The sequence below is a fragment of the Mobula birostris genome, chromosome 15 (genome assembly GCF_030028105.1).
Source record: "Mobula birostris isolate sMobBir1 chromosome 15, sMobBir1.hap1, whole genome shotgun sequence".
NCBI lineage: Eukaryota > Metazoa > Chordata > Chondrichthyes > Myliobatiformes > Myliobatidae > Mobula > Mobula birostris.
This window is the reverse complement of record NC_092384.1, coordinates 82,115,179-82,134,027: the sequence shown is the minus strand read 5'-3', so window position 1 is coordinate 82,134,027 and position 18,849 is coordinate 82,115,179. Positions and strand designations below refer to the sequence as shown.

Genomic DNA, 18,849 nt, shown 5'->3' with positions numbered 1-18,849 from the left:
AGGAACAGCTTCTGAATGGACAATGAACCCACGTACACTACCTCACTACTTGTTTGCACTCTTTTTTCAGTACTTATTTAATTTTTTATATATAGTTCTTCTCATTTATAGTTTTTTATTATGTATTGCAATGTACTGCTGCTGCAAAATGACGAATTTCCTGACATGTGCCAGTGATACTAAACTTGATTCTGATTCTGATAGAGGGGATTATAAAGCAACCTTTGAAATTATTAAATTAGATCTGCACTGTAAAGCTCAGCACAGTAGCGTACTGGTTAACGTCATGCTTTACAGCGCCAGCCATTGGTGTTCAAATCCTAACGCTATCTGTAAGTACAAACTCAGGAAACCTTGCAAAATTTGAATTCAATTACAAATTTGATAAATAAGTGGTTGGTGTAGAATGTTTACGGTGCTGTCTGTAAGGAACTTGTACGTTCTCCACGTGGCCGTGAGCATTTCCTCTGAGTGCTCTGGTTTCCTCCCACATTAGTAGGTGAATTGGTCACATGGTCTATGGGCCAGAAGGGCCTGTTACTGTGTCACACCTCTAAATAAAAAGAAAAAGCAATCTGGTCTCGGGAAAGCGGCACTAAGTCAGAGCTGGTCGCAAACTCCTGCTAGACCTCTGGTTCACAAGATAAGATCGGAAGAAATCAAAATAGTGTTTGGACAGGTACACGAATAGGAAAGGTTTACAGCAAAGGTTCTCATTCTGGGGTTCAGGCACAATGACATACACTCAGATGATAAAAACTTCAAGCCACACACACCAAGAAATGGCTACCTTTAACAAGAGAGATGCTAACCAGATAACTACCTCAGAATCCTGGGATATCCCACACAGTCACAGGGAGAATGTACAAACTCCTTACTGTTAACAGTGTGAACTGAACCCTATTCAATGATCAGTGCCCCTGTGAAGTGTTGCAATAACCACTCCTCTGAAATGCCTACTATGCACTGGCACGGCCTAATATCACTTGCATTTCAACCCTTTATGATTTAAGGATTTACTCAAAGAGCTGCTGTTATGGTAAGTTTGTCCCATGTAAACATTTCAAACAGTTCCTCAGATCCACTAAACCAGATGTAATTAATCAGTTCGTCCCCAATGTTCACCAGCCCAATCTACAAACATAAACACTCAAGGACTTTATTCCCACAATACTTCAACACACATTGCTAAGCCCCCACCCACCCCTCCCCATCTACACAGGAAACACCAAACAACGATAGAACTCTGAAAGGACCAATCGAAAGAGACCAGGGACCAGTGTGTGCACCACATAATTCCATCCTCGAGAGGGCGATGGAAGGGAGCAATTGGATTCTGTGTCCCCATAAACCACCAGATTAATAAAACATTATCCAAAACATACACACAATATCACACATTCTCTGGGCAGGGATACTGTGGACAGGGACACAGAATAAATCTTCCTCTATACTGTCCCATCACACACTCCCAGGGCAGGGATAATATGGGTTAGACTGAGTAAATCTCCCTCTACACTGTCCCATCACACACTCCAAGGCAAGGATAGTGTGGGCTAGGCACAGAATAAACCTCCGCATACACTGTCCCATCACACACTCCCAGGCAAGGATAGTGTGGGTTAGGCACAGAATAAATCTCTCTCTACACTGTCCCATCACACACTCCCAGGGCAGGGATGGTGTGGGTTAGACTGAGTAAATCTCCCCATACACTGTCCCATCACAAACAGAAATGGAAGTGAGATATGGGACATGGAGGGTCGTGCAAAGCAGACCAAGTAGTGATGCACAGATATTACTGCATGACCGACCGGTCAATACCTACTCTCACTTCTTACGCTCTCTTTGTATCCTGACCCTCACTCGTGCAAAACTCAAATGATGCTAATTAATACCAAGTAACCGCAGACCTTGGCAACTGAGGATCTTGATCTGTTTGTTTATCTATCTATTTATTTATTGAGAAACAGCATGGGACAGGCTCTTCCCGCCCAATGAGCTGTACAGCCAACTAGTTACCTACTTAACCTGAGCCTAATCACGAGACAATTTACAATGACCAATTAACATACTAACCGGTACGTCTTTGGGCTATGAGAGGAAATTGGAGTTTTTGTTGGTGGCACGACTCTCTACAGTGCCAACAACTGGGGTTCAATCCCCACCACCGTCTGTACAATTCTCTGCATGACCGCGTGGGTTTCCTCCGGGTGATCCAGTTTTCTCCCACAGCTCAAAGTCGTACCGGTCGGTAGGTTAATTGGTCACTGTAAATTGTCTGCCATTAGGCTAGGATTGAATCGGGATTGCTGGATGGTGCAGAGAAAACCCAGGCAGAAAGGAAAGCACAACCTTGGATACAGATGATCCGAGGATTGACTCCAAACTCCAAATCCCCTGGACTGTGATGGCGCCGTGCTAACTGCCACACTACCGCGGAGCCCTGAGAGTGGAGAATAATGATGCACAGACGATCTGTATAGACGGACAGAAATTATCCACACATTAATTCATTTCTCTATTGATCGTAGGCCCCACTACCTTTTATATTCACCTACACTGGATGACAGTCTATTTGGAAAAGAATTTTCTGAATACATTTGCAATGCAGCTTTTGATTACTGAGTGGCTCAGGGTTACTCTCTGGTAACTATAGAGAGAAGCTGCTTATTCAGAAGGCTAAAGGTTTAAAATCTCTCAAGAATCTAATTATTTTGACTTAGAAGCAGACACAGAACCCTTCCTCGCCGATACACAAAATAACCAAGTGGAGAATAACAATTCGAAGAGGCTAATTTAAAGCAAATTAGGTTCCAATAATGACAAGATGTCAATCATCATTTCAAAGAAACCAGCTCTGGCGATCATAACGACAGAAGTTTAATTAATTAGGTTGGTTTTAGCTCAGTGCGGTTCATGTGTTCAATTAATCCTGTTCATCCATCAACAAAATTCTACCAACACACACAAGATGCTGGAGGAACTCAGCAGGTCAGGCAGTATCTATGGAAGTGAATAAACAGTCGATGCTTCAGGCCAAGACCCTTCATCAGGACTTGATAGGAAGAAGGAAGATACATAGAAACATAGAAAACCTACAGCACAATACAGACCCTTCAGCCCACAATGCTGTGCCGAACACGTACTTACTTTAGAAATTTCCTAGGGTTACCCATAGCCCTCTATTTTTCTAAGCATCATATACCTATTCGGGAGTCTCTTAAAAGACCCTATCGTATCCGCCTCCACCACCGTTGCCGGCAGCCCATTCCACGCACTCACCACTCTCTGCGTAAAAAACTTACCCCTGACATGACGTTAAAACTGTGCCCTCTTGTGGCAGCCATTTCAGCCCTGGGAAAAAGCTGCTGACTATCCACACGATCAATGCCTCTCATCATCTTATACACCTCCATCAGGTCACCTCTCATCCTCCGTCACTCCAAGGAGAAAATGCCGAGTTCACTCAACCTGTTTTCAAAAGGCATTCTCCCCAATCCAGGCAACATCCTTCTAAATCTCCTCTGCACCCTTTCTATGGTTTCCACATCCTTCCTGTAGTGAGGTGACTAGAACTGAGCACAGTACTCCAAGTGGGGTCTGAACAGGGTTCTATATAGCTGTAACATTACCACTCGGCTCTTAAACTGAATCCCACGGTTGATGAAGGCCAATACATCGTATGCCTTCTTAACCACAGAGTCAATCTGTGCAGCAGCTTTGAGTGACCTATTGGCTCAGACTCCAAAATCCCTCTGATCCTCCACACTGTCAAGAGTCTTACCATTAATACTATTTTCTGCCATCATATTTGACCTACCAAAATGAACTGTTGCAAAAAAATACCTACTACTTACAGCGATGATTAGTGAGGCACAGAGAGATCTGTTTTCACTGACAAGTACCTTTGTTGTTTAAAGCAATAAGTATGTGAGTTCATACACTAAATACCTGTGTGCACACTCGCTAGGTATCCCTGACTCTCCTGAATAGCCAAAGACTAGCGAAGGTATGACCCGGGCAAGGGAGTTTACGCTGGCCAGGCATTCCTCGTTGACCCGACTCGCTCGCCACGTGTTTCACACAGGGTTGCTCACACTTGTATCTGTGATGGTTATTTTGGCTCTGCTCCAAGCCAACATCCATTTATTGCCCTCTTCCCATCAAGTGACAGTCGATAATTTATGGCTCTTTGATCTCAATCAGCAATGAGCTCGAATCACTCCAGGCAGGCATCAACCCCAACATTCACAAACCTGCATGTTATAGCCAACCAAAGAACATCTCACAAATAACTTCTTATTTGGAAATGATCTCCAGTCCAGCAGATTACCTGAAGAATCATTGTGTCTTCTTTAAAACATTGATCAAGCCCAGCATGTCAAGTTCTCAAAATGGAGAATAGAGTGTTTTCACAAAATGGCAGCTTCCATCACCAAGCATGTGGCAAGAACAAACACAGTCAGTCTGTCCGTTTCCACTGTCCTTGATTCATTTAAATTCAATGACTTGTGGATTGTCATTCTTTTTGGCCAACAGAACCACCTCACACTTATCTGGGTTGAACTCCATCTGCCACTTTTCAGCCCAGTTCTGCATCCTATCGATGTAACCTCTGACAGCCCTCCACACTATCCACAATACCCCCAACCTTGGTGTCATCAGCAAATTTACTAAGGTCATTTATAAAAATCATGAAGAGGAGTTCCAGAACAGATCCCTGAGGAGCATCACTGGTGACAGACCTCCATGCAGAATATGACCCGTCTACAACCACTCTTTGCCTCCTGTGGGTAAGCCAATTCTGGATCCACAAAGCAAGGTCCCCTTGGATCCCATGCTTCCTTACTTTCTCAATAAGCTTTGCATGGGGTACCTTATCAAATGCCTTGCTGAAATCCATATCCACTACACCTACTGCTCTACCTTCATTAATGTGTTTAGTCATATCCTCAGAAAATTCAATCAGGCTCGTAAGGTACAACCTGCCCTGGACAAAGCCATGCTGACTATTTCTAATCATGTTATGCCTCTCCAAGTGTTCATAAATCCTGCCTCTCAGGATCTTTTCCATCAACTTACCAACGACTGAAGTAAGAATCACTGGTCTATAATTGCCAGAGTCTCAGTAATCTCCTCCCTCACCTCCCACAGTAGCCTGGGGTACATCTCGTCCGGTCCCGGAGACTTAATCAACTTGATGCTTTCTAGAAGCTCCAGCACATCCTCTTCCTTAATATCTACATACTCAAGCTTTTCAGTCCGCTGTAAGTCATCCCTACAATCGCCAAGGTCTTTTTCCGTAGTGAATACTGAAGCAAAGTACTCATTAAGTATCTCTGCTATCTCCTCTGGTTCCATACACACTTTTCCATTGTCACACTTGATTGGTCCTATTCTTTCACATCTTATCTCTTCACATACTTGTAGAATGCACTGGGGTTTTCTTTAATCCTGCTCACCAAGGCCTTCTCATGGCCCCTTCTGGCTCTCCTAATTTCATTCTAAAGCTCCTTCCTGCTAGCCTTATAATCTTCTAGATCTCTATCATTATCTAGTTTTTTTTGAACCTTTCATAAGCTCTTCTTTTCTTCTTGACTAGATTTTCAACAGCTTTTGCACACCACGGTTCCGGTACCCAACCATCCTTTCCCCGTCTCATTGGAACGTACCTGTGCAGAACGCCATGCAAATATCCCCTGAACATTTGCCACATTTCTGCTATACATTTCCCTGAGAACATCTGTTCCCAATTTATGCTTCCAAGTTCCTGCCTGATAGCCTCATATTTCCCCTTACTTCAATTAAATATTTTCCTAACTTCCTATCCCTCTTCAATGCTATGGTAAAGGAGATAGAACTGTCATCACTATCTCCAAGATGCTCTCCCACTGGGAGACCTGACACCTGACCAGGTTCATTTCCCAATACCAGATCAAGTACAGCCTCTCCTCTTGTAGGCTTATCTACATATTGTGTCAGGAAACCTTCCCGAACACTCCTAACAAACTCCACCCCATCTAAACCCCTTGCTCTAGGGAGATGCCAATCAATATTTGGGAAATTAAAATCTTCCACCACGACAACCCTGTTATTATCACACCCTTCCAGAATGTGTCTCCCTGTCTGCTCCTCGATGTAGCAGAATAAGAAGGTGGGGAGGGGAAGGAAGACAAGCGAGGCGATAGGTGAAGCTAGGTAGGTGGGGAAAGGGGATGAAGTGATTTTGTGTGTGTTGCTCTGGATTTCCAACAGTTGCATAATCTCTTGCCTTCACAAAAATCTTCTGTTTGGTTTTTCACTGCCAAGTTGGTGTTATCATCTTGGAGGATTGTGTTCGGTCCAGCAAGCAAGTACCATCACTCTACTTCCTTAGAAGTTTGCAAAGATTTGGCATGTCATCTAAAACTTTGACAAACTTTTATAGATGTATACTGACTGGTTGCAGAATGGCCTGGTATGGAAACACCAATGTTCTGGAAAGGAAAAGACTGCAAATGCAGTGGATTCAGCTTAGTTCATCACATCTAAAGCTCTCCCCATTGTTGAGCTCATCTACAAGGAGCAGTACTGCAGGAAAGCCACATCCATCACAAGGTCCCCCACTATCCAGCCCATGCTCTTTTCTCACTGCTGCCAACGAGGTGGTGGTACAGGAGCTTCAAGACCCCCACCACCTGGTTCAGGAACAGTTATTACTCCTCAACCACCAGGCTCCTAAGCCAAAGGGGATAACTTCACTCTTCCTATCACTGAATTGTTCCCACAACCTATAGACTCATTTTCAAGGATTCTTTGTCTTATGCTGTCAAAATTTATTGTTTATTTAGTTATTATAGTATTTGGGGTATAGGGGGCTCTGGATAGAGGTGGTACCTTTGATGTCTGGCATGCTGCTCCCGACCAGACAGGGTGGACGGGCATCTCTGGTCCTCATCCCTCTCCCAAATCTCTCACGTGTGGGCTCCAAGCGCCATACCCCGGTAAACCACTTCAGCTGGCGAGCTAAACCACGTGAGGGGGTGGTGTTAACACGACACAACTGGGCGAAAGACTTGCATGAAGTCGTCACCCGCCGGGACGGAAAGGTTCTCAGATGAACTATAACGGCCACATGTTCACGACCAAGGCAAGCCACTTAGTTGGAGGAAATTGGCTGTGGTCAAACCTGGAGAGGGATGGGCTCCGCCAGGTTTCTGATACCCAAGACATGCTGCGTGATGAGCACACCAAAAAGCTGGTGCAAAGCTTGTCAGGGCAGTGCCCCGACGACTCCACCAGGAGTTAAGGACGCATGATGAAGAAGAAGAAGAAGAAGAAGAAGATATTATTTGTATTTGCAGTTTGCTGTCTTTTGAACATGGGTTGTTTGTCTTGCTCTGCAGTTTTTCATTGATTTTACTGTGTTTCTTTGTACTTACTGTGAATGCCTGCAAGAAACTGAATCTCAGGGTAGTATACGGTGAAATACAAGTATTTTGATAATAGATTTACTTTGAACTTTGCTGCAGCTAGGAAGCCCAAAACCAATCTGCACGTAGCAAACTGCTATAGAAACATCAGCAGAATGAGCAAATTGAACACTGGCCTAAACTTTAGACCACTGTTCCCTTTAAGCTGCTATTGTGCAACCACGCATTAAATGAAATACTCCTACGCACATAGCTTTTGTTGCCCTGCAGATGGAATTTTATATGTTAATATAATTTTGAAATTATGCTAATATAATTTGTAATCTATATAAACATAAGATTACAAATTATATTAGCATAATTTCATGATTATATAATCATTAAATACCCTGTAATTGTGTTAATATAATCCATAAATTTTCTAAATAAACATACATTTACTTTTAAACATTTTAGAGCTTCAACATATTTACATCGTAACTTGAAACACTGACAACACCATTATAAATTGTAACAATGAACACAGAATGGAAGTCAGTAGCTCAATGTAACTTGATGACTGCCTGATATTGTTTAGTTGTGTTATGCATTGTGATTTGTCCTTGATGTGTTTATTACAAAATAACACATTTAATGTACCATGCAGTTTTCAGGTTGCACAAAAATTTCCTGCTCAGGGCAATGGTTGACTCGCACAGCTACATATATATTAAAAAAAACAAATTAGAGGAAACATTGTCTTAGAGAGGGTGCAGAGGGATTTACCAGGATTCTACCTGGATTAGAGAGCATGTCTTATGAGGAAGGTTGAGTGAGTGAGTTAGGGATTGTCTTTTGGGAGCCAAGGAGGATGAGAAGTGACTTGATAGAGGCGTATATGATGAAAAGAGGCATACATAAAGTTGACAGCCAAAGACCTATTCCCAGGGCAGAAATAGCTGATATAAGAGGACATAATTTTACACAGATTGGAGCAAAGCATACGAGGCGGGGATGTCAGAGATTTTTTAAATTACACAGAAAGTGGTGGGTGCATGGAATGAGCTGCGCAGGGATGGTGGTAGGGGCAATTAAGGGACTCGGACACGGTGGCATGGTAGCATACTGGTTGGCACAACGCTTTACAGTATCAGCAACCTGGGTTCAACTGCCGCTGCTGCCTGTAAGGAGTTTGTACAGTCTCCCTGTGATCGAGTAGGTTTCCTCCAGGTGCTCCGATTTCCTCCCACAGCCCAAAGACATACTGCTGTCTTTGTAATGAATCTGTGGAATTCATTTCTCCTCATCTCTGTTCCTCTACTCTGAGGCTGTGCCCTCTGGTCCCAGACTCCCTCTACAATAGGAAATATCTGCTTCACATCCAGTCTAGCTAGGCTTTTCAATATTTGATAGGTTTCAATGCAATCCACACTCATTCTTCTAAACTCCCATGAGTACTCGCCCAGAGCCATCAAATGCTCATCCATCAAAGCCATGAGCAGTATGCCCTTGAAGAGCAACAACTCAGGAGTGAAACCTGCCTTTGCAAACGACCCATTTCACTGTTTGTTTTAATGTACACATGAATCTGAATGAGCGTTTAGTGAGGCTCATCACCAGCTGTTGAAGCACTATAAACACTCACTGGAACAGAGGCAGTCTGACCCGTACTGTCAAACAGAGCAACGATGTCATTAATAGTTAGATAATCAGCCCCAATCTGTTACTCGTGGAAAGGAGCTCGTCTCCTGCAAGGTGACTGACTCTCTGCAGAGCCTTTAATTAACAAATAATTCATCAACAATCGAATCACATCTGTGTTAACAACAAACGACATTAAGAAATCATACCAGCAAATGTGAAAAACATGTAGACCAAGAAAACCAAAGATGCATCTGGTCTCCCTTGGACCATCCCATCCATCCACCCAGGCCATGCTCCCCTTTCACAGCTGCCATCAGGAAGGAGGTACAGGAGCCTCAGGATCCACACCGCCATGTTCAGGAGCAGTTACTACCCCTTGACATCAAGCCTTTTAGCCAGAGGGGATAACTTCACTCACCACAACGCTGAACTCTTCCCAGAACCTACCCTCACTTTCAAGGACTCCTCACCTCATGCTCTCACTACGTATTGCTTGGTTATTTCTTTTCTTTTGCATTTACACAGGTTGTTGTCTGTTGCACGTTAGTTGTTCGTCTGACCTATTGTGTGTGTTCTTTCACTGGTTCTATTGTGTTTCTTGTATTTACTATGAGCGCCCACAAGAAAATGAACCTCGGGTTGAACGTGGTGACATCGATGTACTTTGATAATGAACTGTGTAGAGAACACAAAGCCACCTCCAGCAGTACAAGTGCAACGTGCCTCAGTATTCAGTGCCCGGGAAGAGAAAATCTTCATCATCTAGCAATGAAGTTATTCTAAAAAATGTATTATTTATTTAGCGATACACTGGGAGTCGCAACGAGCCGCACCACCAGCAACCCACTGATTTAACCCTAGCCTAATCACAGGTCAATTTACAATATCAACTAACCTACTAACCAGCACGCCTTTGAAGTGTGGGAAGAAACCAGAGCACCCAGGGGGAATCCATGCATTTTACGGGGAGGGCATTCAAAATCTTTAGAGGATGCTGGGATTACACTCCAAATTCCAATGCCCCAAGCCGTAACAGCATCGTGCTAACCAGTAGATAGCACGGTCCCACAGACAATGGTAAGTGTACTCGGTCTGTTGGTGTTCAGGCAAGGGAGAGCATTGATCAGGACATTGAAATGAATTGAATTGACTTTATTACTTATATCCATGAGGAGTAAAAATCTTTACGTTACATCTCTGTCTCTGCCTAAATGTGCAATTTATAATAAATATTATGTACAACAGGATAGTCAATATAACAGAGAAATACAGTTGTGTCAGCATGAGTTAATCAGTCTGATGGCCTGGTGGAAGAAGCTGTACCGAGGCCTGTTGGTCCTGGCTCTTACGCTGTGGTACCATTTTCCGGATAGTAGCAGCTGGAACAGTTTATGGTTGGGGTGATTCGGGTCCCCAGTGATTGTTCGAACCCTTTTTACACACCTGTCTTTGTAAATAGCTGCATCAGCGTTGGACTTCAGGACGAAAGGTCCCAAGTTCGAATCCAGCCGGCTCCCCTGCACGCCTTCCATCCGTGCTGGGTTACCAGCCGGTGATCTCATCACCCGGCAGAAGGCAACGGCAAACCACTGCTGTAACTTGCCTCGCAAGCGGTTCCCCACTACGTCAGGGAGGCGTGGAGGGAAATCGTCCGCTAACCGGAGAAACTCCGGATGCGACCTACCTTTCCTTTCCTTTGTAAATGTCCTGAATCATGAGAAGTTCACAACTACAGATGCACTGGGCTGAAGAGTCCTGCGATTGAGGGAAGTACAGTTCCCACACCAGGCAGTGATGCTCTCAGTTGTGCCCCTGTAGAAAGGGGCACTGAGGCAACTGCAATAGGATGGTCACACGCCAGTCAACACAGAGCACACTGACAGGTAGCACGGATTGCGGGTCAAACCCTAAACACAGTAGCACAGCGGTTATTGGGATTACAGTGCCAGTCACCCCTACAACAGGCGATGCCTCAGACTTCAAAGTCCATATATGTCACCCTGAGATTCATTTTGTTGTGGGCATATTCAATAAATCTCACAACCATAATAGAATCAATGAAAGACCGCACCAACAGGGTGGACAACCAGAGTGCAAAAGGCACCAAACTCTGCAAACACGGAAGGAAAAATAAATAAATAAGCAATAAATAAAGAACACGAGATGATGAGTCCTGGAAAGCGAGCCCCTGGGTTTTGGGAAAAGTTCAGTGTTGGCAGTGAGTGAAGTTATCCCTTCTGGTGCAGCAGTCTGATTGCTGAAGGGTAATAATTGTTCCTACACCTGGTGGTGCAAGTCCCAAAGCCCCTGTACCTCCTTCCTAGCTAGTAGGCAGCATTCATCGTTAAGGATCCCCTTCACCCAGGACATTCCTCCTTCTCATCACTACCATCGAGGAGGTGGTACAGGAGCCTGAAGACACTCACTCAATGATTCAGAAACAACTTCTTTCCCACCACCATCAGATTTCTGAATAGACAATCGACCCATGAACTCTACCTCACTATCTTCTTTCCTCAGTTTGTTTAAGTTATAACTTCGAACATTTTTCTCCAAAAGACAACAGAGCCTTTTGGAGAAGAGGAGCTTGGTGGGTAATACCGTTCCGGCTGACTGGAAGTGCACCGAGAGCAGTGAGCATAAAGGAGTGGGGTGCTTACTGATCTGGTTAACAACGGATGGTGCAATCCAGGGCATATTACGATCGAGGAACGTGTTTGCAGACTGGATATTGAACTTTTTACTGTTGGACTTCGGCCACATTCCACCGTGATACAACACTTGGCGGCACGGGAGGTCGTTCCTGCCTGTGGCCATCGAATGTGCAGCTGCTCCCGTGGAGGGTCAGACACCCAGAGCCAATAGACTGGTCCTGGACTTATTTTCTATCTGACATAGTTCACAATTTGGTGTTTGATTGTTGTGGTTTTTGTATTGCTATATTTACGCTCTATTCTTGGTTGGTGCGGCTGTAACGAAACCAAATTTCCCTCAGGATTAATAAAGTATATTTATCTATCTATAATGTCCTGCACTATTCTTCCACTGCAAAACAACAAATTTCATGACATATCAATGACAATAAACCTGATTCTGATTCGGGTTCAATTCCTGCAACAGCCTGCAGGGATCTCCCAGTCACCGTGTATGTTTCCTCTGGGTGCCCCATTTTCCTCCCACATTCCAAAGATGTACAGTTCAGCAGATTAACTGGCCACAGGGGTGTAACGGTACAGGCTTAAGGAACTGCAGGAGTTGTTACTACCCTGTATCTTTAAATAAAGAGCTGGGAGTTCAACACAGGCTTGCCCAACTACAAGGGCTTGTTACTGCCCTCTGTCTCTCAATAAAGAGATGGGAATCCGGTGTGGGTTAGTTACCGTCATGTATCTCTGAATAAAGAGATGGGAATCTGGTGTGGTTTGTTACTGTCCTCTATCTCTGAATAAAGAGATGGGAATCCGGTGTGGGTTAGTTACCGTCATGTATCTCTGAATAAAGAGATGGGAATCTGGTGTGGGCTTGTTGGGTAACAGGGCTTGTTAGATCCCTGTATCCAGTCCGTATTCTTTCATCCGCACACACACCAGCTTCATCACCTGGTCTGTGTATGGGAAAGAAAGGGGCCTGTTTTTCTGTTGTTGTTTTGTTGCTGTAGTGTTGTTGTGCTGAACACTGTGGACAGGCCTGTTGGTGCTGGAATGTGTGGTGATACTCGTGGGCTGCCCCCAGGACATCCTTGGGTCATGATGGCTGTTAACGCAAATAATGCAGTTCACTGTACGTTTTGATGCACGTGTGATAAATAATTCTGAATCTAAGAAACAAAACCCATGTCTGACAAAATCTGCACTGCAGCTCATTCTCACTGCCACGTTGCATTTCAAAATCTGTGAATCAGCTAATCATTACTGACAGCAATTTCAGAACTTGCAATAAGCAGTTTAAGAAATTAGCAGATTAGAGAGAGACATGAGTAACGGGTTCCTAACTGGCAGTAAACTAGGTGGGTGTGACGGCAGTGTAGGGGTTAGTACAATGCTATCAAGCTCGGCGAGGGGAGTTCCTGGAGTTAGTAGCTGTGTCAGCTGTAAGGAATTTGTACGTTCTCCCAGTGTCCAGATGGGTTTCCTCCCACAGTCCTAAGACATACCAGCTCATGGGTTAATTGGTCATTATAAATTGCCCCGTGATTAGTTTAGGGTTAAATAAATAGGTTGCTGGGCAGTGTGGCTCATTCGGCTGAAAGGGATGGTTCCGTGCTTTATCTCCAATAAATAAATAAAATAGAAAACTAGATGACGTTAGCATAAAGATCTTTCCTCAGAGTTCTAGCTCCCAAGCCAGTCACATGAAGATGATTTAATAAGCTGAAAACAGAAGTGAGAGGCTCTGACCTTTCCAGTTCGTATTCTTTCATCCCCACACGCACCGCCTTCATCACCTGGGAGACGGAGGGAGAAAATAAAGCAAGTGTAAATCAGTGTTCCTGGAGGATTTCACAGCAGCTCTGTATCAAAGATAAAGTCTTTAACAGAGTCTCTCTTTGTGCTTACTTCAGTGGTTGTGAGTGGTTTCCGAACGGCTCCTGTCAATCACCACAAACACCAGTGGCCAGAGATATCAATAAACTTCCTCTTAGTTCAAGCATGAGGGATCCAGCCCATTAAATAACTCACTCTCTTTCAAGCTCTCAGAAACCCCAAGGTGATCTGCCGTCAATAAATTACTTTGCAAAGACTCACTAGTGCAAATGCTAACTCTGCATGGAGGAAGATCAGAGACCAAGGTGAAAGACAGGAAAATCTTCAGCATGGAGAACACAGCTCTTTTACCAGCCATACAATAAATGGTCTGAGCACCTCGCCCAGGTAGGTAGAAGCTGTTCCTTGCTCCGTTTACTCGCCCTCCAAGACAAAGATCACAACCCACATTCAACAATCTCAAAGACATAGCTGAGATACAAGATGGTAAGAGGCAACTGATCATAAACAAAAGAGAGTCTGCAGATGCTGCAAATCTAGAGTAACACATAAATTGCTGGAGAAAACCAGCAGGTCGGGCAGTATCTCTGGAGGGGAGGGGAGAGCCCCCTTCATCAGAACAAGAGGCACATGCCGATTTTACAGCCAGAGACTTTTTCCCCCAGGGTGAAAATGGCTAATAAGAGTGTGCATATCTTTAAAGTGACTGGAAGTCTAGGGGTAGTGTCAGAGGCAGTCGTTTTTATACACAGAGAGTGGTGTGACCCTGCCAGGGGTGGCTGTAGGGGCAGATACATTAAGGGCATTTAAGAGACTCTTAGATAGGCACATGGATGATAGAAAAATGGGCGCTAAGAGGGATGGAGGGGTTAGGTTGATCTTAGAGTAGGTTAAGAGGTCGACACAATGCAATGGGGCGAAAGGTCTGGCTGTACTGTTCTATGTTTTGGACATCTGTAACCTATTCCCTGAAGGCTGCCCATGGGAAATGGGAAATGGGAAATGGGGCGGGCGGGGGGGAAACGTCCTGGAATCATAGGGCACTATGAGTCGGGGGGGAACATCCTGGAATCACAGGGCACTACAGCATCCAGGCCATGCTGATCACGGTGTCCACACAGCTCAGAATCAGGCTCATCTTCACCGACAAAATTTGTTGTTTTGTGAAATTTGACATGTTGCGGCAGTAGGACAGTACAAAGGAGGAATAATGGTGTAGTGTTCATGGACCATTCAGGAATGGGAACAAGCCGCTCCTAAAACGTCGAGTGTGCGTCTTCAGGCTCCTGCACCACTCACTGTCTGCTGAGAGAGTATGTCCCAGATAGTGGGGATCATTAGTGATAGTCGAGGCACCATCAGCTGCTTCTTATATTCAGACCACGCACCCCCCAGGCCTCTCTCCTTGAGGTGTTTCTGAAATGATACTGCTGCACCTACATCAAACACTTCCTTCGGCAGCTCGTTCCTAATTCTCCGTGTGAAAAAAGTTGTCCCACAGGTCCATTTCAAATCTTTCCCCTCTCACCCTAAACCTGTGCCCCCTGGCTTTGGACTCCCGTACCCTAGGGAAAAGATTTATCTATGCCTCCCGTTTTAAGTGTTTTTATAACATCACAGCCACCCACGACCATTTTCCTGCCTTCCAAGGAATAAAAACCTGGTTTAGAATAAAGACTTAGGTTTGTTTTAACAAGTCACAATAACCAGGAATGTGCAGTTTGAAAGGACTCAGTTAGATTCTACTGATGGTTAAAGAATGACCGTGCTGCACACAGCACATTTAATACATCTCATCGGCTCCAAGTGTTGGACGCAGCAGACAGCAACATACACTGCCTGATTCTACAGATGGTGAACTACTCTCCTCCACACATGATGCTGTTCCTCTGGGTCCACATATTGTCAGACAGCACAGCTGGTGTGTCAGCTCCGCACTTGACAGCCATGATGAGTGATTTCTGCAGAGAACTCTGCCACTCACTGTCAACAGGCAGTTGGTGACAGCTCCCACTACCCCATCCAAAGGGAGAAAGCTGCTTACTCTATGAAGGTGAACTGCATTTTCCTCCTGAATCTATGGCCTGAATAAATTACAAAATGTCCAACAAGTTTCATAACCCAACTTATCTCAAGAATGTAAGCATGAGATTCACAGATGCTGGAAATCCAGAGCAACACACACTGAGTGCTGGAGAAACTCTGCAGGTCAGCCAGCATCTATGGAAGGGAATAACCAGTCGCTGTTTCTGGCTGAGACCCTTCTTCAAAACTGTACAGCCTAAACAATTGTCCACTGCGAACCCAGCCAAGTGCATGACAGAAAATGGAGAGAAGGATAGTATTGACTAAAAGGCCAGCCCAACACCGTGTGTACCCTGCTATGGTTATCTCTAGGACGGGCAGTCTCAGTCAGCACACCACGGGAACCAGCCTCCTCTCATGGACTGCAGTAAAGCAGTCAGCATAATCAAAGACCCCACTCATTCCTGGCGTTCATCTCCCCTCTTCCAGTGTGCAGAAAATATGAAGCCTGAAAGCATGTCCCAGCAGGCTGGAGGACAGTTTCTATCCCACTCTATCAGACTCTGAATATACGACAAGACCCCAGACACAGGAGCAGAATGAAGCCATCGGGCCCAGCAGGTCTTTACTTCCATTCAATCATGGCAGATTTTTTATCCCCAATCTCCCCGCAACCCAGCAGTTCCCAACCTTTTGTTTTCAATGCCATGGACCTCTACAATTAACCGAGGGGTCTGTAGACCCCAGCATGGGGACCTTGCCCTACCTTTTCTGCCATTTCTAATCAACAACCTATCAACTTCAGTGTCTCTACAGCAAACGCACACGGGCTCTGACTGGGTGAGACTCACACTAGAGGTTATGGGTTAAGGGTGAAAGGTGAAGAGTTTAGGGGGAATTCAGTCAGCGGGTGGTGCGAGTGTGGAACGAGTTGCCAGTGGAAGTGGTGGATGGCATTAGATTTCAACATGAGACAAATTTGGATAGGTACATGGGTAGGAGGGTATGGAGAGCTATGATCCCAGTGCAGGTCAATGGGTGTAGGGAGAATAATGGTTAGACATGGACCAGATGGGCCGAATGGCCTGCTTCTGCGTTGTACTGTTCTGTGACTATGACTCTGCTTTAAATATACCCAATGACTTGGCCTCCACAGCCATCTGTGGCGATGAATTCCACAGATCCGCCATCCTCTGCCAAAAGAAATTCCTCCTCATCTCCGTTCTAATGGGACCTCCTATTCTGAGTCTGCCCTCTGGTCCTAGACCCCATCAGTATGAGAAACATCCTCTCCACATCCACTTTATCTAGGCCTTTCAATATTCAATAGATTTCAGTGAGATCCCCCACCCATTCTTCTAAACTCCAAGTGCAGGCACTGCACAGAATGAAGGAAGATTTGATAGAATTAGAGACTTGATGGAAGATACAAAATTATGAGGGGTAAATACAGGTCATTGGTTTAGGATGAAAGGTGAAATATTTAATGGAAACGAGAGGAAATTTTCTTTTACTCAGAAGGTGGTGCGGGTGTGGAACAAGCTGCCTGCAGAAGTGGTTGATACAGGCTCGATTTCAACATTTAACAGAAGTTTATATAGGTACACGGATGAGAGAGGTTTGGAGGGCTACGATCGAGGTGCAGGCCCACGGGACTTTGAAGATCATATCAGTATGGACGAGGTGGTCACTAGAACCGTTTCTGTGCTGTATTGCTCTATGACTCGAACATTGACAGATACATTGGGAGATTTTTGGACACTCACCTCTTTGTGGGCCTCGCTGGAGATGCGGTTGGTGTAACGCAGGAGCTCCAGTTCCATGTCCGTCTTTATCACACGGCTTCAGGGGTGTGGGGATGGGGGGAGAGGAGGAGAGAAAGAAGACACGGTCACCATGTGATATCACAGCTCCGCCAGCACACACGACCACTTGGAGCAGGCCCTCTTCTCACTACTCCTATCAGGCAGGTAATACAGGAGCAGCCTTAGGTCCCACACCACCAGGTTATTACTCTACAACCAGACTCCTGAACCAGTGTGGGCAACGTCTCTCACATGAACTGACTCCAGAACCTATAGACTCAGTTTCAAGCACTCTACACTCACAAACTCAATATTTGCACAGTTTGTCATCTTTTACACATTGTTAGTCTTTACTTTAAATGTTTTTTTATGTTATTATGTATTTATTATGTTTTTCATAAATTCTATTGTATTTTTTTTAAATGCCTGCAGGAAAATGAATCAGTACCACACCAAACGTTTACACCGAGGGAGGTGGTAAATCAACAGGATGGGAATGCACGGCCACCCCAAGTACAAGGGTCAACCAGAGGAGCCTGGCAATGGGAGTGTAACGATTCACAGCTATTTCACACAGACGCCCACAGTGTAGATAAGGGAACCACAGCTCTTGACGCTAACACTCAAATTCCTCACACACCCATTCCCACAATCAAGCCTGTCAGCTTTTCAACACTCTTTCTGTCTCTGTCCAGACAACACTTGCAGGCTGGGCTGGGATTCAGCCTCTAGACGTTGACTGGCAATGCTAGACACTATGAGAAGGTTGAAGTGCAGGTGTTACCAAAGGGTAGTCAGCAGGCTCCACACCCCAGTGAGATAGGGGCATGCTTGTCCTAGCATGTGAGGTCAGCTCTGTTACGTGCCCACGCGCTTCCTTTACTGTGAGTGTCACTTTAAGAGACGCCTGGATGAGGCGGAACTATGATATCAGTATAACAAGCTGCGACGGACCGCTGAGATTTTCAGTAGTAAGAAGAGAGAGAGAGCGAGAGAGCAAGAGAGTGAGTGAGAAGGAGGACTTTGAATTGCAAACTGCCAGTAGGAGTTTGTTGTAAAATGAGTAAAGTATGATACTTTCTCATGCCCAAAAGATTGGGTTGTTTAATGGATTGGATGTGTGACTGTCACTTCGTATGATCCGTATGTGGATTTTGTTGGAGTATCCCGTGGCATCACTTTCATTAACCCTTACCTGGATTCGGGTGTGTTATGTGGTAACCACTTGGAAGAAGGGATATTCTGTGACTGTTACCCTATGATGTTTTACGTGGATTTCGGAACGACTCGATGGATAAGACCTTCGGCGACTGTTATTTCGTTTACGCAGCATGGAACCTGTGGGATTCCTGTGTAATCGCCTTCTCTCTACATTTTAACGTGGATTTCCAAATCTCTCCCCTCACTTATTTCGTGGATTACTGGACACTTTTCTACTTTGCCATCTTAAGACTTTAAGAACTGTTCCTAATCTTGATTGTTTGGGACACGGACACG

General features: G+C 44.9%; 1 protein-coding gene across 1 annotated transcript in view; it reads right to left on the bottom strand.

Moving 5' to 3' along the window:
- pepd (peptidase D) overlaps positions 1–18,849 on the bottom strand; it is a 237,456-nt gene that overhangs the window by 143,897 nt on the left and 74,710 nt on the right. Inside the window, exons 8-9 of the mRNA XM_072280002.1 lie at positions 17,314–17,389; positions 13,436–13,482 (exon numbers count right to left, since the gene is read on the bottom strand). Coding sequence (XP_072136103.1) covers positions 13,436–13,482; positions 17,314–17,389 — 123 coding nt within the window. The remainder of the gene's footprint in view (positions 1–13,435; positions 13,483–17,313; positions 17,390–18,849) is intronic.